Source organism: Brassica napus, chromosome C6, assembly GCF_020379485.1.
Source record: "Brassica napus cultivar Da-Ae chromosome C6, Da-Ae, whole genome shotgun sequence".
Taxonomy (NCBI): domain Eukaryota; kingdom Viridiplantae; phylum Streptophyta; class Magnoliopsida; order Brassicales; family Brassicaceae; genus Brassica; species Brassica napus.
Genome location: NC_063449.1, coordinates 34,116,966 through 34,142,670, shown reverse-complemented (window position 1 = coordinate 34,142,670; position 25,705 = coordinate 34,116,966). Strand labels below are relative to the sequence as shown.

At 39.6% G+C, this 25,705-nt stretch overlaps 4 protein-coding genes, 1 non-coding gene and 1 pseudogene across 6 annotated transcripts; 2 read left to right on the top strand and 4 right to left on the bottom strand.

Moving 5' to 3' along the window:
• The first annotated feature begins 281 nt into the window (after positions 1 to 281).
• Positions 282 to 388, top strand: LOC125589336. The gene has a single exon (XR_007325524.1). It is a non-coding gene; the product is annotated as a small nucleolar RNA R71 (small nucleolar RNA).
• A 2,759-nt stretch (positions 389 to 3,147) lies between these two features.
• Positions 3,148 to 6,645, bottom strand: LOC106403139 (receptor-like protein 15). The gene is made up of 3 exons (XM_013843981.3): positions 5,855 to 6,645; positions 5,563 to 5,637; positions 3,148 to 5,472 (listed from the first exon to the last, which is right to left on the bottom strand). Exons 1-3 carry the CDS (start codon positions 6,390 to 6,392, stop codon positions 3,311 to 3,313), a joined length of 2,775 nt encoding a protein of 924 aa, XP_013699435.1. The 5' UTR covers positions 6,393 to 6,645; the 3' UTR covers positions 3,148 to 3,310.
• An 892-nt stretch (positions 6,646 to 7,537) lies between these two features.
• On the bottom strand, positions 7,538 to 11,312 carry LOC106403106 (receptor-like protein 15). 2 transcript variants are annotated; one of them, XM_022699286.2, is made up of 5 exons: positions 10,820 to 11,312; positions 10,475 to 10,630; positions 10,258 to 10,332; positions 10,062 to 10,178; positions 7,538 to 10,009 (listed from the first exon to the last, which is right to left on the bottom strand). In XM_022699286.2, the coding sequence occupies exons 1-5, from the start codon at positions 11,310 to 11,312 to the stop codon at positions 7,824 to 7,826; spliced, it is 3,027 nt and encodes a 1,008-aa protein (XP_022555007.2). In that variant the 3' UTR covers positions 7,538 to 7,823. The 2 variants fall into 2 exon arrangements, with proteins under 2 accessions (XP_022555007.2, XP_022555006.2); XM_022699285.2 differs by having other exon boundaries at positions 7,538 to 10,041; positions 10,097 to 10,178.
• Positions 11,313 to 12,129: 817 nt separating this feature from the next.
• Positions 12,130 to 15,939, bottom strand: LOC106403152 (annotated as a pseudogene).
• On the top strand, positions 15,852 to 18,316 carry LOC106406070 (glycerophosphodiester phosphodiesterase GDPD5). The gene is made up of 8 exons (XM_013846661.3): positions 15,852 to 16,073; positions 16,451 to 16,629; positions 16,759 to 16,942; positions 17,028 to 17,102; positions 17,187 to 17,296; positions 17,396 to 17,614; positions 17,703 to 17,858; positions 17,944 to 18,316. Exons 1-8 carry the CDS (start codon positions 16,061 to 16,063, stop codon positions 18,181 to 18,183), a joined length of 1,176 nt encoding a protein of 391 aa, XP_013702115.1. The 5' UTR covers positions 15,852 to 16,060; the 3' UTR covers positions 18,184 to 18,316.
• Positions 18,317 to 18,573: 257 nt separating this feature from the next.
• On the bottom strand, positions 18,574 to 19,929 carry LOC125575258 (receptor-like protein 15). Its single transcript, XM_048759865.1, has one exon. It carries the CDS (start codon positions 19,927 to 19,929, stop codon positions 18,574 to 18,576), a length of 1,356 nt encoding a protein of 451 aa, XP_048615822.1.
• Between the last annotated feature and the right edge of the window lie 5,776 nt (positions 19,930 to 25,705).

Here is a 25,705-nt window from a genome sequence, read left to right as displayed (position 1 = left end):
CAACAAAGTGCAGCTGCTCTTGTGTGGCTTTATCAGCAAGGAGGATGTTTATCTTATCCTGTAGAGCTTTCAACTCTTTCCTCGTCTGCTTATCATCTGTTCGACTGCTTCTGTCGTGGTCTCCACTGTAGACTGCATCACTCTTTACCATGTTGTCAACCAGCTCCTCTGCATCTTCCTCAGTTCTCCCCAAGAAGAACCCATTGCTAGCTGTATCCAGTCTGGCCCTGTACTTAGGAAGAGCGCCACAGTAGAATGTGCTCAGCAAGCTCTCCTTAGAGAATCCATGGTGTGGGCATTGAGCTTGGTAGCCCTTGAATCTCTCCCAGGCTTCACTGAATCCTTCCAAGTTCTTCTGTTGGAAACTGGAGATCTCATTTCTCAGCTTAGCAGTTCTTGAGGATGAGAAGAATTTCTCCAAGAATGCTCTCTTGCACTCATCCCAAGTGGTGATAGAGTCGCTGGGTAGAGACTTCTCCCACTGACGTGCCTTATCCCCCAAAGAGAAAGGGAATAGCTTGAGCTTGAAAGCATCTTCGGACACACCATTGGTTTTTGACAACCCACAGTAGCTGTCGAACCTGTCCAAGTGATCAAATGGGTCCTCCAGAGCCAAGCCATGATACTTGTTGTTCTCGATCACGTTTAGGAGTCCTGACTTGACCTCAAAGTTGTTGGCTGCCACAGCCGGTGCTCGGATTCCGAATCTATGACCATGTATGTTGGGGCGGTCGTAAGTGCCAATGGGTCGAGCTGCCCGCGGTTGGTGTTCTGCCCCTTGCGGTGGATCTGCCATATCAATATCCAAGTGGGCCTGGTGTTCTTCTTCTCTTCTAGCTCTAGCACACTCCCTCTCAAAAGCTCTGATGTCTGCTACTATTGGAACTAGGTTTGATGGACCCCTGCTCCTCAAGTTCATACACCTGAAAGTGAAAGGTAAGTGAAGAAGAAGAATCAGTAACAAAACAAAATTAAAATGACTTAGTCTCAAGCAAGTGACTAAATCTCAATGTTTAAATCTACTCAGAATTTGGCAACGGCGCCAATTTGATGTTAGGAGTTTTCAAGGCTCCTAAGGCAAATGTTGTAGTATAGTGATTGTCGAACCAGTTCTGAGGGATATCAAAGCACTGAGAATGCAAGTACTCACTTAATCTAAGTGCAACCAATGATTTAAATGGGTTTTAAGCTATGACTAAAACTAGAAAGCAATAACAGAATGATACTTTCTTGACTAATGGAAAAGAGAACTCATGGGCATAGGGATTAGACCTTGGGTGATCAAGTATCGAACTAAGGATGACAAACGATCAATCAAACTATCAACCTTAAGCCTAGACACAATTCTAAGCAAGCTCTATGTCTAGATGAATGCTCATTTGCTAACATATCTCAAACATCAAATATCTTTGGTTGAATAATATGAAAGCAATCATTACTAACAAGTCTATTAGCTATCTTAGCATCTTTAACAACAAATGTCTTTGGCAAAGTATACTAAAAGCCTAGCAGAGTTGTCTCAGGCATTTCATCAAACACCTTTCGGGTGGGAAATGCCTATTGATCAACTTTTGAGTGGCCAACTCAGAAGATGCATTAAGAATACTCTACTAGCAAGGAACAAGAATGATCTACACTAAAACATCCTAGAACTAACCTAATCACCCTTAATCTCCCTAACCCATGAATTCAAAAGGTGATTACTCACTAATCTCCATGATTCCTCTTAAACCCATATTGGATTTCAGATTAATCATGTAGAGAAATAGATAAGAAATCAACAAGAACACAAGAACATAACAATCAAAAATCCAAGAGATGAACTTCTCTAGAGAGTTTTTGTGTATTTTTCAATAGATCCAAAGATCGTCTGCCTGGTGGCTACAAAAGATGTTTAAAACATAGGTTTTTCCAAGTGCAAAACGTCCAAAATAAATTGCAAAAAGGTCCTCGAGAAATCATGATTTTCGGCAGCAAAATAACGCGGAGCGACTTGCAGGCGTCGCTCCGGAAGGTCGCTCCAGGGCCGATTTTTGGTGTCTCCGGGCGAGAGGTCCCGAGCGACTTTGGTGTGTCGCTCCAACGGGTCGCTCTGGATCGGGAGCGACCTTGGTAGGTCGCTCTGAGAGGTCGCTCCAGGGTCATCTAAGACTGTTTGGAGTAACGAGAACGCGAGCGACTTCATGGCGTCGCTTTAGGAAGGTCGCTCTGAGAAGTGGGACACAGCGACTTCGTGATGTCGCTCCGGGAGGTCGCTCTGGGCAAGTCGCTTCACGGGGTGAGTATGGCGAGCGACTTCACGGGGTCGCTCCAGCTAGGTCGCTCTGAGAGGTGCTTTGGAGCGACCTCATGACGTCGCTGCGGAACCTCGCTCCCCTGCTCTGCTCGTCCAATGATCGCTTTAAACACTTCTTTTGAGCTCCAAATGCACCCAAATGCCTCCAAGAACTCCATGTGGTACTCCAATACTTGATAAAGACTCATGTATGTAAAATGCAACATAAACATGACTAAATCTTAGTCTATATGATCAAAATGCACATGGGTGAATGGATAAAACAATATAAATATGCAAGATATCACTTACTGTGTACTCCGTAAATATGGCGACTGTGAGGATTGCTATTGAAGAAGAAGATAATGAAGATATGGAAACTTTATAGACCCTAATTATTTAAGTAAGAATGGGTTTCCTTTTAAATGATTTTCCATAAGAGAGAAGTTAATGAGTAGAAATGACACATATAAACATCAGAAACGTTTCCAAAAAGTTTGATGCCTCCACCATCTCCGAAACGTTTCAGAAACATCCCCGCCATGTCCCCACTCTCAGTCCCTGTCTCGGACTCCCAGCTGGTACGTGAGACGTCAATGAAATGCCGTCCCCGTGGGTCTTAGGGTAAGACTCATTTAGCATGCGATAGGTCATGTCAAATCAACTGAATGTTTTTGTATCGATCGGTATGTCTTGAGCTTCTTAACAAAGCTTTATTTTTTAACTCAACCCTGCTTTTGGATCCATACCCTTACGATCTTAATGATCGTATAAGTGAAAAGACTCTGTATTATACTATTATTTCTACTTTGAGATTGTTTCATGCAAATGTTCTGTGTTTCTGAAGATTATATATTGAACTAACCACCAAATTAACCAGCACCAAGATTGAAGCATTACATTTCAAAGGCAACAGCACATGATAAACAAAAAACAAGCTATGCTCTCGTTTCGTTTCACAAAACTAGAGGTTTTAGAGAAGAAGAGGACAGTAAAGAAACTAGGACAATCATGAGTTTGGCGCCAACAGTAGTTTTACCACAATAGATTCCTCACCTTGTTGATAAACACCTCAACGATGTAGAACCAAAATCTACTCCAAGGGGAATCAAAAGAGAGTGATGCGAATAACCCAATAAGTATTGTCACGTAGGTTGCAGCCGAACTCCAGTAGAAAGATACCATGTCGATTAAGCTGTCATCATCCTTCACTTCATTATCTGATTCTGGAGAAGTAACATTCTTGCAGCTTGTATTGGTTGGTTGCCCACAGAGAAGAAGATTACCTAAGTAGCTTTGTGTATCAAACGTGTTAAACTGTTTTCCCTGTGGAATGACTCCTGATAAGTTGTTGTATGAGACGTTGAAGACCGCTAGACTGCTTAGCGCTGTTAGCTGCGGTGGGATCCAGCCATGTAATCTGTTGAAAGAAAGATCAAGGCTTTCCAAATTCCTTATACCTGAGAATGTCGCTGGTACCACTCCTGATAAGTAGTTGTGAGAAAGATTGAGAGCTCGTAACTTCAAAAGATCTCCAAGCCCTGATGGGATCTCACCGGTGAGCTCATTTTCCGAGAGATCAAGTCCGTACAAGTAGTTGAGAATCCCGCCTCTGTAAGCATCATATCGATGTTTTGTTGCAAATTCAATATCATATTGAGTGTCTGACAGGTAGGCCATTCTAAAAGGATCTGAAATATACACTGACATTTTCAAACTCAAATAGCTAAAAGAATCTGTGGAAGTGGAGTCACCAGGAGCAACGACAGCAACGCCCAAACTGTAGCTGTATGGTGCATCCTCTTTCCCTAAACCAAGTGATGTGTTGCTAAGACATGAAGGTATAGAACCACTTAATCTGTTGTTAGCCAGATCAAGAAGGTGGATGTTGCTGAGGCCACACAGCTGGCGAGGAATACGGCCTGTTAAATTATTCCCCCGAAGAAGGATGTTGGTGGTTTGAGTGTTGATGAACTCCGGGATATTCCCTGATAGTCTGTTGTTTCTGAGATCAAGTACTACGACATTCGCTAGAAATGTGTCTGGAATAGGCCCTGACAAGTTGTTGTCTTGGAGGTATAATACCACCGGGGTCCTGAAACTGATTTCTGAAGGTAAGCCCCCAGATAAACCGTTTCCAGAGAGATCCAACAGCCGAAGGCTGAATATGTTGAACAAGGAAGGAGGTATTTCACCTTCCAACATATTGTTTGAGAGTTGTAATGCGCCTAGGAACTGGTTTTGTCCGATCCAGCTTGGAATACCACCTGTGAGATTGTTGTGCGAAACGTCAAGCATATACAAAGATCTCAATCTCCTCAAACCTTGTCCAATTGTTCCCGTGAACTGATTGTTATCCATGGAGAGCTGAGATACACGAGTGAAGTTTGTTGATTCTGGAAAAGCCTCTCCACTTAGTTTGTTATGTGACAGCTTCAAGATTGACAAGGAATAACAACCCTCTACGAAACTTCTTGGTAGCTTCCCGCCAAAACTGTTGTGAGATATATCAAGATTATTAATACTCTTCATGTTACCCAGAGAGGATGGCATGCTTCCTTGAAAACCGTTCTTTGAGATATTCAGAGACAGTAAATGAGGAAGTATCCATCCAATGTTCTCAGGTAATAGATGGTTGAATTTGTTAACCGACAGATCCAGGAACAGCAGATTTTGTGCTGATCTTGGCAGCTGAAAGCTTGTCAAATAGTTATTCTGCAGAAGCAACACGTCAAGTTTTGTATTGTTTGCCAACAGCCAGGATGGAAACTGTCCAGATATGTTGTTGTTGGAGAGATCAACATGGCGCAAATCCTTTTGGTGTAGGAGAAAATCAGGAACCTTCTCCAAGTTGCAAGAGCGTAATGCAATAGCATTTAACTGAAATTTGGGCTTCCAAGAATCGTCTGAAACCACTTGGAATGAGTTGGATCTTGAATTAACTCCAAACACCTTAAGCATTGAGAGGTTGGCAAGGGAATCAAGGGAGAAGAAGCCTTCAAAATTGTTATCGAACAATGAGAAGTACTCAAGGGATTCAAGGTTAGCGAGAGAAGATGGTATCTTCCCACTCATTTGGTTCGAGGAGAGATCAAGAACTCGAAGTCCAGTCAAGCCAGTTAAACATAAAGGAAAGTCACCTACAAGATAGTTTTGACTGAGATCGAGCTCTTGTAGATTCTTCAGTTTGCAAATCCCTACGGTAATCAAATGCAAAACATTAATTCACATAATCAAAAGTGAATTCACAACTTTAATGGAAAACTTAAAGCTATGAACTGACTTGCCTTGCAATTCCATTGAGCCAGAAAATCCATTACCACTTAAATCCAAAAATTTCAGCTTCACCAAGGCAGAAAGCTCTGTGACAATACAAAACCACACAAAGGTAGACACCTTTACTAACGTACATGGTTATCGAAAACATGATGCAAACCATATAAAAATGTTATATGCAGCCGTTAAGAAAAAATTGTACTCAGGTCTTATTTCCAATTTTTTCAAATCTATAAGTTCTTAAAGGGTTTCCAGCAAACATAAGATGAAATAAGCCATGCTAGTTACAAATTAAAAACACACCTTTAGCAGGAAAAGGGCTACTCATGTTGTTTCCCTGAAGAAGCAGAGTTGTAAGTGATGTAGCAGCATTAAGAAAAGGAAAGACGCTGATGTTGAATTTATTTGACGAGAGATCAAGAATCTCCAGGTTTCTTAATCTACTGAGGCTTTTATAACCTTCCGGACCATCGAAGAAACCACCAAATTTGGACTCTGATAGGTCTACACTTTGAACTTCTTCAAAGGGATGCAGCAAAGAAAAGTTTAGGAGAGAACTCTTTTTGAGATTCAGTCCACGAATGGAAAGCTCGAGTACCCGCCCGCTTGTAGAATTGCACTTAACACGCTCCCATTGACAGCAGTCGCTCGTGGTGTCATTGGTCCAAGTAGGGAGAACAGGTTCGGATTGCCCTTCTTCAGTAGTTGAGATCAAGAATTTCTTGAGGTCCAACAACGCGTTCCTTTCTTTCAAAATACAGCTTTTGTATCCATGCGGCTGCCCCAACAATAGTATCATCACCCATATCAAGTATTGTTTTAAGAAAAGCTTTCCTTCCATTGCAAATAAGTTAATAAAAAAAAAAGCAAATGAAAATGAACTTCAATGTTGGTTCAATGCAAACACCTCAACGGTTATAAGAATTCAACAAGAAAGGGTAGAAAAGGTCAAAGTCTCTGTTTATGAAAAGACTTGAAAGTCATGAGACATACGTAAATGAGTGATCGCTATCGTTTACTTTGAATGGTATGGTAGACAAGTCAAGGTCTTTGTAGAAAACACTCATAACAAATAAGACAAGGATATTAATTTTTTTTTAAAAATAGCATGTTGCTAGAAATGTTTTTTTTTTGTTGTTGTGTTAAAATTAATCAATAAATGAATATCTAACCTAGGCATTACATATAAACCCAGAATCAAATATTAAACCGAAACTGAATTGAAAAAAACTGAATCCAAACCGACAAATAACTGAATGGTTTTTATATCTCTGGGATCAAAAACTCGAAACCAAACTAGAACTGAACCAAAAACCAAATAGGTACCCAAATATTATAAATACGGTTTATATACCTAAAAATATTAATTATATTTATTTTAAGATTATTAAATACTTTTAAAATACAACTTAAAAACCGAACTACCTAAAAAATCACATTATACAAATATTTTTTATCTAAAATATTTAAAATTATATGTATTATTCGAAGGAACCAAACTATTCGATTATTTTATCTAAAATATTAAATTTATCCGAACTACCTGATATTTAATATTAAAAAAAAACTGAAAATATAATTTTTTATCCGAATTATCCAAATTTACCCAAAAAATTTGAACTGAACCGAAACCGGATTGGAACCAAAATTTATCAGATATTAATCGGTTCTTAACATTGTTATCTGAACTGAACTGAAAAGCAAAGTAACCAAACCAGAACCGAGAATCACCGCGAATCAAACTGAACTGAAAACCGAACGTACGCGCCAACCATAAGTTTAAATATCGATGAACTGCCCCCTAGACTTGAGAAAAGCCTAACAGGTCATGGAATTCATTATGTGATTCTTGCTTTAGTATACAAAAATTTAATCGGGATTTAATCTGCGAATCACTATATTCGGATCCCATGATCTAAGCCATCCATACATGATATGCGAACGCACATGGCCAATAATATCAGGGAGGTCCACAGATTTTGCAACTTATGCAAACTTATTCTTCAATTGTAAAACATGAAGTTGAGATTGTTTCAAGCATTACATTATTCAAAGAAAAATACAATAACCGTTCAGAGGAACCACCACCAAAGTAGTTTTAAGATATATTTGATGCATTAAATTATTCAACGAAAAAAAGATAATAACAGTTCAGAGGAACCAACCATAAATTTAGTTCCGACTTTGCTAATAATTTTTTTTTTGAAGAACTGCAATAAATCGGGACGAATAAAACAACTACCACATTAAAGGATTTAACACCAATAGTAGATTACCATAACAAGTTCCTCACCTTGCGTATGAAAACATCAACAATGTAGAACCAAGCTCTGCTCCAAGGAGAATCAATAGAGAGAAATGCAAGTATTCCAAGAAGTACTGTCACATAAGCTGCAACAATACTCCAGTAGAAAGAGACCATGTCTATTGTGGATTCATCAGCTTCCACTTCATTATCTGGTTCTTGGATGTTATTGGTCTCACAACTTTTGTTGGTTGGTTTCCCACAAAGAAGAGGATTACCTAAGTAGCTTTGTATATCAAACGTGTTAAACTGTTTTCCCTGTGGAATGGCTCCTGATAAGTTGTTGTATGTGACCTTGAAAACAGCAAGTCTGCTTAGCTCTGTTAGTTCTGCTGGAATACGGCCTTCTAATCTGTTAAAGGAGAGATCAAGGCTTTCAACATTCTTCAAACCTGAGAAGCTTTTTGGTATCACACCTGACAAATAGTTGTGAGAAAAATTGAGAGCATAAAGTTCCAGAAGATCTCCTAGCTCTACTGGAATCTCACCAGCAAGCTCATTTTCTGAGAGATCTAGTCCAAACATATATTTGAGAATTCCACCCATGTAGGCATCATATCGGTGTTTTGTTGCAAACTCAATTTTTGTCTGGGTGTCATGCATGAAGTACCAGTTAATAGGATCTAGCACAAGAAGAGATTTGAAATGTCTACCATCATTTTCTGTGGAAGTTGAATCTTGTTCCAGAGTAAAAGCATCCTTGAAATTACTACCCATGTAGCCCCACTTAAAATCATAATCATATGACATATCCTCTTTTCCCAAACCAAATGATGTATGGCTAAGACATGAAGGTATGGATCCATTCAGTTTGTTATCAGCTAGATCCAGAAGATGGATGTTTCTTAGGCCACACAGCTGATGAGGAATATGACCTGTTAAGTTATTCCCCCGCAGAAGAAGAATACTGATGTTTTGGGTGTTGACGAACTCCGGAATGTTTCCAGACAATCTGTTGTTTCTGAGATCAAGTATAGTGACATTCACTAGCAACGTGGCGGGAATAGATCCTGATAAATTGTTGTCTTGTAGGAATAAAGCCACAGGATTTGCAGAACTGACGTGTGGAGGTATACCCCCAGATAAAATGTTTGCAGAGAGGTCCAACAACAGAAGATTGGAAATGTTGAACAAGGACACATGTACTTCACCTTCCAGCAAGTTGTTTGATAGCAGTATTGCATTTAAAGACGAAAGTTCCCCAATCCAACTTGGAATAACACCTGTGAGATTGTTGTTCGAAATGTCAAGCAGTAACAAGTATTCCAATTTTCGCAAACCTTGTCCGATCTTCCCTGTAAACAGATTGTTATCCATAGACAGCTCCCATATATGAGTGAAGTTTGTTGAACTTGGTAAAATCTCTCCACTTAGTTTATTATGTGAAAGTTTCAAGATTCTTAATGAATAACAACCCTCCACAAAACTTCTTTGTAGCTTCCCGTGGAAACTATTGTGAGAAATATCCAAAAACTGAATACTTTTCATGAAACCTAGAGAAGATGGCAGATCTCCTTGAAACCTGTTATTTGATATATTCAAAGACGCTAAATGCGGAAGCACCAAACCAATGTTCCCAGGAAACAGGTGACTGAAGCCATTCACCGACATGTCCAGCATAAGAATATCATGAGCAGACTGTGGTAGCTGAAAGCTCGTAAAGTTATTATTCTGTAGAGTTAAAACTTTGAGTTCCGTATTGTTCTCCATTAGCCAAGAAGGAAAATCTCCAGGTATTTTATTGTGAGAGAGATCAACTTGACGTAGACCCTTCTGATGTAGGAGAAAATAAGGAACCTTCTCCAAGTTGCATGATCGTAGTACAATAACATTCAACTGAAATTTTGGCTTCCAAGAACTTGCAGACTCTACTTGAAGTGAGTTGGATAGTGAACCGAGTTTGAGCACCCTCAGCTCTGAGAAGTTCGCAAACGAAACAACTGAGAAGAAGCCTTCAAAGTTGTTGTCAAACAACGATAAGTACTCAAGGGATTCAAGGCTACCAAGAGCAGATGGTACCTTCCCAGTCATTTGGTTCGATGATAGATCAAGAACTCGAAGTCCAGTTAAGTTAGTTAAACATAAGGGAAACTGACCAGACAGTTTGTTTCGACTCAAATCAAGCTCTTGCAGATTCTTCAGTTTACAAATCCCTATGTTAATCAAACGCAGAAGGTAAGTCGCTTGCATAAACGTGATTACAACCACAAATTTTATGTTTAATTAGAAATATTTGAGCCAACTTGCCTTGCAATTCCATTGAGCCAGACAATTCATTATCACTTACATCCAGAGCTTCCAACTTACTCAGGGTAGAGAGCTCTGCCACAAAAAGGTAAACACAAACCATTACGTTTATTAAATTCCCACTGTATAAAAGAAAGGAAAGCATATGAACTACCTTGTACTGGTATGGAGCCATTGAATCTGTTATCACTTAGGTCCAGCAGTTTCAAGTTTGTCAATTCTTTAAGTTCTGAAACAGAGCCCAACTAATAATGACTCAAACAGAATGAAGATAAAGTTAATAACAATAATTATGAAAATAGAATAGTTTGAACGAAAAATATAACCAAGAGCTACATCATGCTTAGCTACAAATGAGAACAAAAACACACCGTTAAGAGGAGATGGGCCATCCAAGTTGTTGCCCCGCAGAAACAAAGTTGTAAGTGATGTAGCAGCACTAAGAAAAGGAAAAATGCTGTTGTTGAATTTATTTGAAGAAAAATCCAGAATCTCCAGGTTTCTTAATCTGCTTAGGCTATTATGACCTGCAAACAAACTTATCTATTGGATGAAGGCACACAAGAATATTGCTCAGCATATCCGAAATACAATCACAAAGATATAGGTTCCTTAAAGAAGTAGACGGTAGACCCCTAACTCAAGGAAAATATCAAAGTTCCAATGAAAAAAACAGAACGCTAAAACCTAACCACTAGGCGAAAAGCCTGGTATACCTTCAACATCATCAAACAAGCCAGAAAATTGGTTGAATGCATCATCATTGAATTCATTCTCTTTGTACGCAGATAAGTTTATGAATCTGGACTTGGACAAGTTGAGACTTCGAATTTCTTCAAAGGGATGCAGCAAAGAAAGATTTAGGAGAGAACTCTCTTTGAGGTGAAGTGTACCAAAGGCAATATCAGTCACCCGTTTGCTTGTACGATTGCACTCAAGGCCCTCCCAATGGCAGCAATTGCTATTTGTGTCGTTAGTCCAAGTAGGGAAAACAGAGTTGGATTCCCCTTCTTCAGTAATTGAGATTATGTATCTCTTGAGCTCCAACAAAGCTATGCTTTCTTTCTGAACGCAGCTTTGGTATCCATGTAGCTGCCCCAACAGTAAGATCACCCATGTCAAGTATTTTCCCAAAGACATCTTCCCCTCCATTATAAATTTGATAACACAAGCAAATGAAGAAGAATCCAAAATGACTGTAAATAGCATAGTTTTATATTTAGAAAAGTCAAAAGTTACTTTAAATGAGACCACTGAAAGTCATGTGACTTTCGTAGCGTGAGCAATCATTATCCTACAAGTCAAGTTAAATTCATGTTTTGCTTATATTATAGTAACCAGATAAGCTTCAAGGAAAGAAAATAAACGAGAGCCGTCTCTTTTTCACATTGAATTATTTCTTGGTGTTAAGACATCTCAACAAAAACTATTGAAATAATTAAAGAATATTTCACTTTTTCTTGTTGAAACGTAGCCTAACTAGATTTGAGTCGAAGGTCAGGGATGATGGGGCTCTCTAGGATTGTTTGCATTACTACGTCTCCGTCACGGGCGATGGCATGACAAAGGGTATTATCACCAAGGCCACTACATCTGGTGTAACACCTACCTAAGTGATACATCGATTCAGCGAACACCAAAATACAGAGGGGGATTTAAAACCTACCAAGTTGCACGAGACTGTATAATTTCTAGTCAAAATGCTCTGTGCGCAACTGTAATTGGCATAAATATAAAGATTATTCAAAAAATATATATAACAAATGGGGAATTTTCTTTAATTTACTTTCAATACTTTTTTTGTGTAATCTTTCTACTTCGATCACGCAAAATATGTAGTGAATTAATCACCAAACCAGCTGCAAGATATGTTTTAGGCATTACATTTATTCAAAAAAAAAAAGACAATACATAAGATGACACATTATGTTCTGGTGTTGTTACACAAAAGCAGCTTTTTGAAGAACAGCCATAAATAGGGAAAAACGAAGGAACTAGCACAGTAAAAGATGTGATACAATAAACATTACCACAACCAACTCCTCGCTTTGTAGATGAAAGCATCAACGCTGTAGAACCAAAATCTGCTCCAAGGAGAATCGAAAGAGAAAGACGCAAAAATTCCAATGAGTATGGTCACATAGGCTGCAACAAGAATATAGTAGAAAGATTTCATATCGATTGTGGATTCATCCTCTTCCAATCCATCATCTGCTTCTTGAAAGTTATTGCTCTTGCAGCTTATGTTGGTTGGTTTCCCACAGAGACGGGGATTACCTAAGTAGCTTCGTGTTTCAAAGGTGTTAAACTGTCTTCCCAGTGGAATGGCTCCTAATAAGTTGTTGTATGATACATTGAAGACAGCTAGGCTGCTCAGCTCTGCTAGTTGTGGTGGGATCCGACCTTGTAGTCTGTTTTAAGAAAGATCAAGGCTTTCCATGTTCTTGAGACCTGAAAAGCTTGTGAGAAAGATTTAAAGCATGAAACTCCTTAGGACCTCCAAGCTCTACTGGAATCTCACCGCTCAGCTCATTATCTGAGAGATCCATTCCAATCAAATATCCTAGGTTTCCACCCATGTAGGCGTCAAATCTGCCTTTTGTTGCAAATCCTATTTTTGTTTGGGTGCGAACATCATATTCATATGTTGTAAACTGATCCAGTATAAGCAGAGATTTGAAATATGTACCGACATCTCGTGTGGAAATGGAGTCCCTGTCCAGATAAGAAAGTTGTGATAATCCAAGTGATTCAATGCCAAAATCATAAATTGTCGCATACACTTTTCTCAAATCAGATGATATATTGCTTAGACATGAAGGTATTGAACCACTCAATCTATTGTTAGCAAGATCCAGAAAGTGAATGCTTGTTAGGGAACATAACTGGCTAGGAATCTGCCCTGTTAAATTATTCCCACGCAAAAGAAGAAAACTGGTTCTTTCGTTGCTGATAAACTCTGGAATGTTCCCATAAAATCTGTTATTTCTCAGATCAAGTAGAGAAACATTTAACAGCAATGTATTTGGAATAACCCCTGATAAATTATTGTCTTGCAGCAATAACACTACTGAAGTTCCAGAATTAACGTGTGGAGGTATGGCCCCAGATAAAGAGTTTGCAGAGAGGTCAAGTAGCCTAATAAGACTGGATATGCTGACCAAAGAAATAGGTATTTCACCTTCCAATGAGTTGTTTGAAAGCAGCAGAGCAGAGACAGGAAGTTCGCCAATCCAGCTTGGAATAACACCGGTTAGATTGTTATTTGAAATGTCAAGCAGTGACAAGTTTATCAGCCTCCGTAAACCATGTCCAATCCGTCCTGTGAAATGATTGTTATCCAGAAACAACACATTGACACCAGTAAAGTTGACTGATTCTTGAAAAATCTCGCCACTTAGTTTGTTGTATGAAAGCTTCAAGATTACCAAGGAATAACAACCCTCTACAAAAGCTCTAGGTAACTTCCCGTGGAAGCTGTTGTGAGATAGATATATTCAATACTCCTCATGTTGCCCAGTGAAGATGGCAGATTTCCTTCAGAACCGTTCTTCGAGATATTCATATACGATAAATCAGGAAGTATCCACCCAATGCTCTCAGGAAGCAAGCCAGTGAGTTTATTAACAGAAAAATCCAACCAATGCAGATTATGATCAGATTCAGGAAGCTGGAAGCTCCTAATGAAGTTATTCTGCAGATGCAAATTTTCGAGTTTCGTATTGTTCACCAACAGCCAAGAAGGGAAAGTTCCACTAATATTATTGTCAGAGAGATCAACATGACGCAAATCCTTCTGGTGTAGGAGAAAATGAGGAACCTTCTTCAAGTTGCATGATGGTAGTGCAATAACATTCAGCTGAAATTTTGGCTTCCAGAAACTTCCAGACTCTACCTGGAGTGAGTTGCCTTTTGAATCAAGTCTGAACACCCTAAGCTTTGAGAGGTTGGCGAGTAAACCAAGTGAGAAGGAGCCTTTGAAGTTGTTATTAGACAGCGACAAGTACTCCAGGGATTCAAGGTTACGGATAGCAGATGGTAGCTTCTCATTTAGTTGGTTAGATGAGAGATCAAGAACTCGAAGTCCATTGAAGCTAAGTAAGCATAAGGGAAACTGACCTACAAGTTTGTTTTGACTGAGATTGAGCTCCTCCAAATTCTTCAGTTCGCAAATACCTATGGTAATCGAACGCAAAACTTTTATTCACATGAGTATTCATTAATTCATCATTAGAGTTAATTCATAGGTTGAAGATCTACGCAGACTTGCCTTGCAGTTCCACTGATGTAGAAAATTCGTTACCATGTAGATCCAAAGCTTTCAGATTCCTCAGAGCATGAAAATCTGCCACAAAGCCGCACAAATGAAAACTCCTTTAAATAATAGCCGAAAGATGTACTAGACAGCCGTTAAATCGAATTTACACCCTCGAGAAGAAGGAAACATGAATGCAAAAGCTACCTCCCAGTGGTATTGAACTGTTAAATCTGTATTCACTTAGGTCCAGTACTTCCAAGTTCGTCAAATCTTTGAGTTCTGAAATAGAGTTTACCAAACAGAAGAATGATACAAACTGAGTTTAAGAGGTACAGAAAAAGTTAAACACTAATTTTTAGAAGAAAAAAAATACATCATCAAGAAATACACCGTGCTAGATACAAATGGAAAAGAAACAACCTTTAGCAGGAAATAGGCCATCCATGTTGTTCGAAGGAAGTAACAGAGTTCTAAGTGATGTAGCAGCATTAATAAATGGAAATATGCTGTTGTCGAATGCATTTTCAAAGAGATCCACAATCTCCAAGTTTCTTAATCTCCTTAGGCTTTTATAACCTGCAAATAAGAATTATTCCTAACCTTATAAAGATAACATTATCTCGCTCCAATCACACTACGTAAATTAATTTTTAAAATTTTGGGAGCCATATGCAAATGTTTCACTTGGTTATGCCCAGGACGATCCTGCTCCATTCACACTATGTACATGGAAAGGTAAAAGTAAGTGACGGTCCTATGGGATTGCAACATACAGCATGGGACACAAACGTCAAAGAAAATCTCAGTAGCATAAGGTATTTAACTTTCATAAATAAGCAACAAAGAACTAAGATGTAGTCCATCTAGATTCTTTAGAGAAGCAGAACGCTAACGGAGGGGAAAAATCAAAGTTCCAACGCAAATAAAAAAAAAAAATTTATCCATTATGAAAATTCTGGTATACCTTCCACATCATCAAACAAACCACTGAATCCTAACGAGGATAAGTCCAGAATTTGAATTCTTCAAAGGGATGCAGCAAAGAAAGATTTAGAGAACTCTCTCCGTAGAGCGCCCAACCAATGGAAAGCCTGATAACCCGCCCGCTAGCACGATCACACTTAACTTTCTCCCACTGGCAGCAATCGATCTTTGTGACATTAGTCCAAGTTGTTAAAAACTGGTTGGATTCTTTACTTGCGATAGTGTATTTCTTGAGGTCCAACAAAGCCACCCTTTCTTTCTCAATACAACTTATGTATCCATGTAGCTGCCCCAACAATAATATCACCAATATCAAGTATTGACCCAAGAAAAGCTTCCCCTCCATTGCAAGTAAGATAAAAAAAAAAAGCAAATGGGAAATAAGCTCCTAATCAAAGTGAGACTGGTTTCAACGCAAATACATCCATGGTAATACAAATTCAACAAGAAATGGTTGTGTTAGAAAAGTCAGAAGTCTCGTCTCATTTAGTGAAAGCACTTAAAAGTCATGTGACATGAGTAAAGTGATGGATCGCTATCGTTTACTTTGAATTGTATGATAAGATAAGACAAGTCAATGTTTCGTGGAAAAAAAGAAGCTCATAATGGTGTGAGATATATTTAAAAAAATAGATCCCAAAATCTTTCTTCTTAGTAAACGGACAGGAACCAATTGGGTGGCAGACAAGAAAATCGATTGATCTAAGAGCTTGTCATGATTCTTACAAGTAAGCTTTTCGAACTCCAACTTCTTTTATTTGTTTTTCTGGGTTTCTCACTGTTCTATTATTCTCCATCTGCTAGTATGCTTTTATTAAACCCCCATTAACTTGTGGATGGAGTTTGGAAAACTTGATCATTGCCCTTTGAGTTTCCCCTGTTCATCCATAAAAAAATTTGTAGCAAAATGAAAAGAGGAAGTACAAGTTTGGGTCTTTAGAAACTAGGCTTATATCTTATTCTATTGATTCTGTGGTTGGGTTTCCTATTGATCAGTTTTTCCCTTTTGTTTCTGCTGACACAACGGTAAAAAAAAAAAAAGAGAATCAAGAATAACAAGGGAGTTTTTCCCTTTTTGTTTCTGTGGTTATTGTTCATCTTACAGGATGCTTACCATTGATATGGCTCTTTCTGCTTACTGCCTGTGCTGGAAGGACATTATACCCACTCCCTGGTAAAGGAGGCAAAGGCGCTAAGCTGCCTATTCAGACTTCACGTCCTTATAACATCGCACACAGAGGCTCCAATGGAGAGATCCCTGAAGAAACTGCTCCTGCATACTTGGTATACCATTGACATTTCCTTGATCAACCTCTCTCTCTCACTCTTTCATTTGATTATCTGGCTGGCATGGCTGTCTCTAGTTTGCTTGTTGAAGTGAATGCTTATAAGCAATTTTATTTTCTTTTTCAGAGAGCAATTGAAGAGGGTGCAGACTTCATAGAAACAGATGTCTTATCAACCAAAGATGGTGTGTTGATCTGTTTCCATGATTTCACCCTTCAAAACACAACCAATGTTGCCAGCCACAAGGAGTTTGCTGATCGTAATAGGACTTATGAGGTCCAAGGATCCAACATGACTGGCTTTTTCACTTGTACGTTCCACCCATGATTCTTATTTTGTTATTTTTCATACCTGAGTTGATGCATCCCAATAGGTGCTCTTTGATTTGCTTACAGTTGATTTTACACTAAAAGAACTAAAGAAACTACGGACAAAACAGAGATTTTCTTTTCGAAACCAGCAATACAACGGTTAGCTAATCCTTTCTTTCCTGGATTTCAATTGTTGGAAGAAACATCTACCCATGTCAATCTTTTGCTCTCTTTTTTTTCCAGGAAAGTACCCTATCATTACATTTGAAGAGTTTATCACCATTGCTCGGGACGCTCCTCGAGTTGTCGGTATATATCCTGAGATTAAAAATCCAGTTTTAATGAACCAGCATGTGGGTTACAATCCTACAAACTTGATTTCTACTTTTACTGCAGAAATATGATTGGTTTTTTTATCTCCCTTTCTTCTAATCACTGTTATATATCCACAGGTCAAATGGCCTGGTGGTGTGAGATTTGAGGATAAAGTGGTGGAGACACTTAAGAAGTATGGATATGGAGGCTCATATTTGTCCAAGAAGTGGTTGAAAAGACCATTGTTTATTCAGTCATTTGCCCCATCTTCTCTAGTTTACATATCAAACTTGATAGACTCGCCAAAAGTCTTACTAATAGACGATGTAACCGTGCTAACAGAAGACACTAACCAGGTCCATCCTCTGCTCTTCTTATTTGTTTACTTCTGAAAGTTCTTATTCTTTTGCTTAAGTGATTGATCAATCTTTCCTGCAAATCTAGACTTACGCAGAGATCACATCAGATGTGTATTTCAATTACATCAAGCAATATGTTGTCGGGATAGGACCTTGGAAGGACACAGTTGTTCCAGTAAGTAACAATTACACTCAAGCCCCCACAGATCTGGTTAAAAGAGCTCATGCACATAATCTAAAGGTCTGTTTCAAAACCTCCCACTAAGATTGAGTGTCTGGTTGGTGGAAACATGTTGCTAACTTCTTGAAAATGTATAAAAACTCAGGTGCATCCATACACGTACAGGAATGAAAACGAATTCTTACACCTAAACTTCAGCCAAGATCCATATAAGGAATATGAGTACTGGATCAATGAGATTGGTGTTGATGGACTCTTCACCGACTTCACTGGTAGCCTCCATAACTACCAAGAATGGACATCTCCGTTGTCTGAAACTTCCAAGTCTCCACGACAGCTCTTGAGTCAAATTGCTGCATTGGTCCTCCCTTATGAAAAAGCTTGATATACCACAGAGGAGTCTTCAAAATCAAATGTGTTTGCTTATTTCACGAGATTTATACATGAGAGACAAAAAACTATGTAAATCTTGGAGCATACTTCTATAATACCAAAAAGAAGGAAACAGTTTCTCTAAATAACTTCAGAGATATAGTACACAAATCAAACTCAGTCCCTCAAAGCTCTTAGACACAGAAAGTTGTGCAGCAAGGGAAGCAAATAACCATCTAGGGGGTGCGGTCAGAGGCATGATCAGCTTCTGCTTTAGGAGTAAAGGTTTATGATCGAATGCAACATGTCACACACACGGAAAAGTACCACAATGGAATTGACACAACAATGTATATACCATCATTGGACCAGTTTAGAGATAACTGATCTTAATCAATGTAATTTAGGATGACAAACTTTTCATCATGCGGTTAAAAGCATCGACAACACTAAACCAATCTCTACGCCAAGGAGAATCACAAGAGACTGAAGCGAGTATTACCAGCACTATGATCACATAGCCTACAACAAAACTCATGCGGAAAGATTCCATGAAGACTACATCTTCATCATCTTCAACCCCATCTTCTGGTTCTTCTGAAACATTGTTACTACAACTTCTACCTGTGGGTTTTCCACAGAGATGAGGATTACCAATGTAGCTGCTTTCATCGAAGGTGTTAAACTGTCTTCCCTGTGGAATGACGCCAGATAGATTGTTGTAAGAGACATTGAAGACAACAAGACTTCTCATCTCTGTCTGTTGTGATGGGATTCGGACTTGTAAACTGTTGAAAGAAAGGTCAAGGCTCTCCATATTGTCTAGCCTGGAAAAACTTTCTGGGAGGGCACCTGATAAACTGTTGCGTGAAAGATTCAGCGCATGTAGTTCCAAAAGATCTCCAAGCTCTTCTGGGATCTCACCACTGAGCTCATTTTCTGAGAGGTCCAACCCAAACATATATCTGAGATTTCCTCCCATGTAGGTATCGTACCGATGTTTTGCTGAAAAATTTATTTTAGTCTGGACGGCTGTGGTATACTCCATAGTAAAAGGGTCTAACACAAGCAGAGAGTTGTAATATCTTCTTGAATTTTTGGGGGTAATGCCGTCACTTTCCATACATATACTATCAAATCTTATGTTGAAATCGTAATCAGATGTCTCAGAGTAATCGTAATCAGATGTCTCAGAGTCTTTTCCTCTACCAAATGATGTCTTGCTCAGACATGAAGGTATGGATCCATTCAGTCTTTTGTTAGAAAGATCCAGGAGTTTGATTCTGCTGAAGTCACAAATGTTGAGAGGAATAGCGCCTGTTAAGTTGTTTCCCTTCAAAAGTAGAATACTGATGTTTTGAGTGTTGATGAACTCTGGAATATTACCAGAGAATTTGTTATTTCTGAGATCAAGAACGGAAACATTTTCCAGCAATGTGTCTGGGATAGTCCCTGTCAGGTTGTTATCTTCCAGGTTTAACACAACTTTAAACATTGAATTGAGCCGTGGAGGTATGGCCCCGGATAACTTGTTTGCAGAGAGGTCCAATGGTCCAAGAAAAGACATGTTGAACAAAGATATTGGTATTTCACCTTCCAACATATTGTTTGAAAGGGATAGCATATACAAGCTCCAAAGTTCTTCAATCCAGCTTGGAATAACACCTGTGAGATAGTTTTTTGACATGTCAAGTACCGTCAGTGATATCAACCTCTTCAAACCTTCTCCAATATTTCCACTGAACTGGTTGTTATCCATGAACAATACAGATAAGTCAGTAAAGTTCGGCGATATAGGAAAAAACCTCTCCACTTAGTTTGTTATGCGAAAGCTTCAAGAATTGCATGGAATAACAACCCATTTCAAAACTTCTCGGTAGCTTGATGTGTCGAGTTTTAACCCGATTATCTAACTGCAAGTGTACAGTAAAGTACGCAGTAGTAATGCGGGATCGAATCCACAGGGACCGATGATCACACGTAGAGTTGCAGACAAGTTAATAGCTACAGCGAACGAATATATATTTTTGATGGTTTTTATTTAATTTTCTTTAGTGTCACAAAACATAAACAAGCTGTAAAAAGATGATTTAAACGATTTGAAAACTATTTTAAAGCAAACGTTGGGCATTGGGAATTCTCAGGGATTTCTTTTTAATCAAGATACAATTAATGGCAGACACAGGGATATATTAAGAACCGTCTAGAACTCAAACACGATATTAGAATTAACCTACTTCCGTAGCGCTAATTCTCTATGTTATAGAAATCTCCACACTAACTTCCGCTGAGTTTCAATTTCTAAACAAGCATTAAGAACAGGTTCAATATATTCACAAAGCGCAATAACATCAACTTCCGAGGGTTAAGGACACTTTGCTCATCTAAAGTGTTTTCGGAAGTTCAAACAATCACTTTCTGTGCATCAAACAATCTGATATCATGAACTAAGTGATCAATTCAGTTCAAGCAGTAAGAAATCCATTAGATGAAGAACCAAAACGTAATCCCTTAGTCTACACACGTTTTATTAATCAAAACATCAAGAAATCCCCTATGAGAACCCCTAAACCCAACTAGATGACTACTCACACATAACTAAGCAAGAACAACACGATTTTGATGAGGGAAAACATGATAAGATTGTATTAAAACAGAGTAAAGGTTCAGAAGATCTTCTCCAAATGGTTTTGAGATGAACTCCTTTACAAATCTTCACAAATCACACAAAACAAGTTACAAAACTCTCAAATCTCTCTCAAGAACTTGTAAATCTCCTTCTTGGTCGTCTCCAATCTCTTTTTTGAGTCCCAAAAGTCCTCTCTCCTCGTCCATTATTGAAGGGAGTGGGTAAAAATGAGTGAAAAGCTCATTGGTGCGTGTGGAGCCCGTAGAGCGTGAGATCGGTCGATCCTCAGTGGTAGGATCGGTCGATCTAGTGCATGAAACCGTAGCGACAAGTTCTGGTCGCTACGCATGTCGCTACAATTCACGGCTTTTCTTCTTAGCTCTGGATCGGTCGATCTACAGACAATGGATCGGTCGATCTATGTCATGTGCGATCAATACTTCTCATTCGGTCCATTGTTCGGTCCATCTTGCTTCTGAATAAATCCCGAATGCATTCTTTTCTTGCAAGCTATCTAGTAACCTGCATATTACACTTAAGAACACCAAAACGCATCAAATAGACCAAAACATTAATTAAAACCGACCATTTAATTGCTCCAAAACGAGTTTAAAACCGTTAAAAACACGGAATATCAACTCCCCCAGACTTGAATCTTTGCTTGTCCTCAAGTAAAGAGGATTAAAATTTGGGAGCTCACTAACCCTCAGTAGACCTTACCTTGTGATTTCGCTAACCACTTAAATCAGAGACTGTCAAGGCATTCATTCAAAATCCCCACCAAGACCGCGCAAACCTTTCCATATTTCAGACCTGCAAGTCTCAGTTTCAAGTAATCAACTCTTTACATTCATTAAAAAGGGCGTGACCTTTCCACCAAAGATATCTCCATCAGGTATAACGGGCTCGGTGTTTGGGAGGCTGTTTTGGTGTTTAATTAGGTGAGGCTCAAGTGTTTGTGGGTATCAGCAATAACAAAAAATGCAAAACATTATGCAAAATCGCTGGAGAAACTGAGTATATTGATAACCACGTTTTCGAACTGCTCAAGTCTCAAATGATCAAAACCCAACAAATCTCAAACTCTAACCCTAAATTTAAACAACGCATCATCTCTGGTACACAAAATAAAAATAAAATGTCTAAATCAAATCTACTGAATGAGATATAAACATGAACTTTTTTTTTTTTTTTTTTTTTTTATATTTCAGAACGAAAACTTATACAAACCGAAATCGAATATATACACTGCGATGCAATCACACACTTACAACACCCAATTTTCTATTTACACCTCTAGACACACAGGTCCGTGTCTAACCACCTAAATGTTCCGATCCTACCTAAGCAGTCGGATGAACCATGTCTACCCTAATCTCTCCATTGTTTTTGCACATGTATGCACATATGATCAGTGTGTAAGAATGCATGGAGATGAAATAAAAGGGTAAGGTGTAGGTGTGGTACCAAACTATAGATGAGTCTGGCCATTCAGGATTATTAAAGAGTGGTAAAATGTGGTAAATAAAATCCTCAATGTGTATATGGTGTACCATTTCCTGATGTTGATTCCTGGTCAAAAGAAATTAAATTCATTAATGGTCAAAAATAGTTGAGTCGATTACAATTCACCGAGACTTGATAAAAGATTTAAGGAGAGGTTGTTTGGTCAAGTGGTTCCTCGGTTTGTCTGCGCTAACAGTCCTGAAAAATGGCCAATATGAAATGTAATGCACAACACACAAGGAAATAGTCTAATAATCATCACAGGGTCTGATAAAAATACGTAGAGAGTTTTTAAAACACAAGCAAATCCGATAAACTAAGAAAATGAAAGAAATAATGCAATATGGTACATAAGTAGCATCCTCCCCCAGACTTACTTCACACCGTCTCGGTGTGAAAATAATTCCAAGAGAGATTACCGATCAGGCGTTGCGGTCAGTGCGCCTCTTCGAGCGCCTCTCCAATGCTCCATCATCATCAGAGTCCTCCGCTGCCTTAGGTCCAGCAGCGGTGTCGTGAGCGCTTGAGTCGTCATCACTATCTCCAGAAACAGCTGGCTGTGATGCGCATCCCTTTTTAATGTTGCAGATTCCCTTCCACATCTTCAGCAGTATGGAGTTGTTGGTTTGATGGCTCTTGATGGACCAAGCGTTGATCTCAGCAGCGGATGCAGTAGCGGGAGGTGCTGGTGGCAGCATATACGGAGTGAAATCCGTGGGGAAAAGACTTTCCTCATCTTCAGGCTCCTCCTCTATATCATCATGTGGTGTCTGCTGGTGTGTCGATGATGATGCGACTCCTTTCTTCTTCAGTGTCGCGGGTCTGGCGCAGAGAAATGCAGGCGGTGGTAGAAATATGAGAGCACCTGGATCAGTCAGCGCTCGGTGATGGCGGTATAGGGTAGTTTGACAAATTGCTCTCTCCCTTGTGGGTCATGGAACTGGTAGATATGAGGGGCTGACTTGTCGATGCTACCTCGCCAAGGGCCGGTGAGGTAGTGGCTGCTAATGAGTGCTCTCATGTCGAAAAAGTTCTGATGCATCCCCTTCTTATCCACCACTCTGTCAAAAGGTGGAAGAAACACTCCACATTGCCTTAAGATCCGTGTGATAACCGCTCCAAACCCACATCTCTTCGTGTCTGAAACTTTGAAGTACGCAAGCTTCTCCGCGATCACAGCTCCTATGTTTATGTCCTTCCCGCTAACATAGGTAATGTCTGCGCCCTGAGGCCATAGGTGTCCAGCCCCGATGTACAGAAGAGCTAGCTCATCTTTTGTCACTGCAGCGGGTTCTGTCTTCCCATAGATAACACTGCTGATCACTCTCACTGCATATCGCAGAACAAGGCTACGAATTCTAGCTTGCTTGGCCTCTCTAGAGATGAAGTTTCCTGAAGTGATGAATTTCCAGAAATCATTGTGTTCCGGGAAGTCAGGAACATAAGATTGACGTCCTTTCTCGAACCCAAAGACGTCGCACAGCTGAAAGATGGTCATGGAGTGGAACTGCCTGTTCACAATGAAGAAGAACATTGCCTTATCAGCTACCGGGTTGTCCTCGTCAGGATGGTAGAGGCGGGCTGATGCGAGGAACTGCCTGGTCAAATCAGCATAGCAATCACAGTGGAGATCGAAGATGTACCCCAGGCCAATCTTCTCGAACAAGGCTTCAATATCCTCGGTTATCCTCAATGCATCTGTAGTGTCTCTGTGAGCGAAGCGCGATGGACATATTTCCACTCCCTTCATCTGCTCGTAGAAATCATCATCATGTATATCCCACTACTGGGTTATCTCTCGATTCGCAGGATGAGACCTATCCGTCTTTCTGAAATTGCCCTTTGTGCTGAGCCTAGCAGTCTGTACCGAGGAACTCCCACGCTCACCCTTCTTCTTCTGTCTCTTAGGCATTATCTGTGTCTTGATGAAAACTGATAGTAGAAACGGATAGAGCTTGAAAAACTAATGAGTTTAGCACCAAGAATTACAAAAATCGGATGAGAGATGATGGAAATCGAATTGGGTGTTCTTGAGAAGTTTGAGAGAGTTTGAGAGGAGAGGAAGATGAAATATTATGTGTTTTGATCGATATTTTCGCGAGTTGGGTGTTTTATGGGTGTTTTCCGGTTTAAATTAAGTGAAATCAAACCGGGCAATACTTACCTTAGATCGACCGATCCATACGAGTCGGATCGACCGATCTTCTCCTGAGATCGACCGCTCTACCTCACCCGGATCGACCGATCTCTTACATGGATCGGTCGTTCTGTTTCTGTTGGATCGATCGATCTCTGCCTGATCGTGATACATGCCTGAAAATCATCTAAAAACACAACCAAAAATAAATTCACACAAGAAAACATAATCACAAAAGAGAAAGAAAATCAAACCATGTGGGTTGCCTCCCACTCAGCGCTTGTTTAAAGTCGCGAGCCTGACTATTTTGTTGTCCTTAGGTGAGATCAGGTTCCGATAAAGGAATGTTGGTTCCTTCTTCGGGTTTTGCATCTGTGAAGTAAGGTTTTAGCCTCTGCCCATTGACTGTGAACTTCCTCCCATTCTCTTCCAAGACAACAGCTCCATAAGGTCTAACCTCTGTGATGGTGAAAGGTCCGGACCAACGAGACTTAAGCTTTCCAGGAAATAGCTTGAGTCTAGAGTTGAACAGAAGGACTTTGTCTCCAGCAGCGAAGTCTCTCGGGATTATCTTTCTGTCATGCCACGCCTTAGTTCTTTCCTTGTAGATTTTGGTGTTCTCATAGGCGTTCAACCGAATCTCGTCCAGCTCGTTCAACTGAACCATCCTCCTTTCTGCAGCGGTTTTAATGTCGAAGTTCATCAACTTCGTTGCCCCAAAACCACTGTACTCCAATTCCACAGGTAGGTGACAAGACTTTCCATAGACCAGATTAAAAGGAGTGGTGCCCAAGGGAGTCTTGTAGGCGGTTCTATACGCCCATAAGGCGTCATCAAGCTTCACAGCCCAGTCTTTCCTTGTTTTGCCTACAGCCTTCTCCAAAATCCCCTTGATTTCTCGGTTCGATATTTCAACCTGCCCACTTGTCTGAGGATGATAAGGTGTAGCTACCTTATGCTTTACTCCATGTTTCTTCAGCAGTTTATCGAACGTCTTGTTGATGAAGTGAGAGCCTCCATCACTAATAACCACTCTCGGGATCCCGAATCTTGGAAAAATGACTGTCTTGAACATTTTCTTGACAACACTAGAGTCATTTGTCTTGCTGGCTACTGCTTCCACCCACTTGGAGACATAATCAACCGCAACCAGGATGTACTCATTTCCATAAGAAGATGGGAAAGGGCCCATAAAATCAATTCCCCATACATCAAAAACTTCAACTTCAAGGATGAAATTTTGGGGCATCTCATTTCTCTTAC

What these genes read in the sequence shown, in the direction of transcription:
- LOC106403139 (XM_013843981.3), bottom strand. Translation starts at nt 6,392, where the DNA reads ATGGAAGGAAAGCTTTTCTTAAAACAATACTTGATATGGGTGATGATA. An exon ending in TAGCCCTTTTCCTGCTAAAG is followed by an intron (nt 5,638 to 5,854) that starts GTGTGTTTTTAA and finishes GTATTGTCACAG; the next exon opens with AGCTTTCTGCCTTGGTGAAG. An exon ending in TGGCTCAATGGAATTGCAAG is followed by an intron (nt 5,473 to 5,562) that starts GCAAGTCAGTTC and finishes TGATTACCGTAG; the next exon opens with GGATTTGCAAACTGAAGAAT.
- LOC106403106 (XM_022699286.2), bottom strand. Translation starts at nt 11,312, where the DNA reads ATGCTATTTACAGTCATTTTGGATTCTTCTTCATTTGCTTGTGTTATC. An exon ending in CTTGTTTGATGATGTTGAAG is followed by an intron (nt 10,631 to 10,819) that starts GTATACCAGGCT and finishes GTTTGTTTGCAG; the next exon opens with GTCATAATAGCCTAAGCAGA. An exon ending in AATTAAACATAAAATTTGTG is followed by an intron (nt 10,010 to 10,061) that starts GTTGTAATCACG and finishes TGATTAACATAG; the next exon opens with GGATTTGTAAACTGAAGAAT.
- LOC106406070 (XM_013846661.3), top strand. An exon ending in CATGACTGGCTTTTTCACTT is followed by an intron (nt 16,943 to 17,027) that starts GTACGTTCCACC and finishes ATTTGCTTACAG; the next exon opens with TTGATTTTACACTAAAAGAA. An exon ending in CAGTTTTAATGAACCAGCAT is followed by an intron (nt 17,297 to 17,395) that starts GTGGGTTACAAT and finishes ATATATCCACAG; the next exon opens with GTCAAATGGCCTGGTGGTGT.
- LOC125575258 (XM_048759865.1), bottom strand. Translation starts at nt 19,929, where the DNA reads ATGGATAACAACCAGTTCAGTGGAAATATTGGAGAAGGTTTGAAGAGG.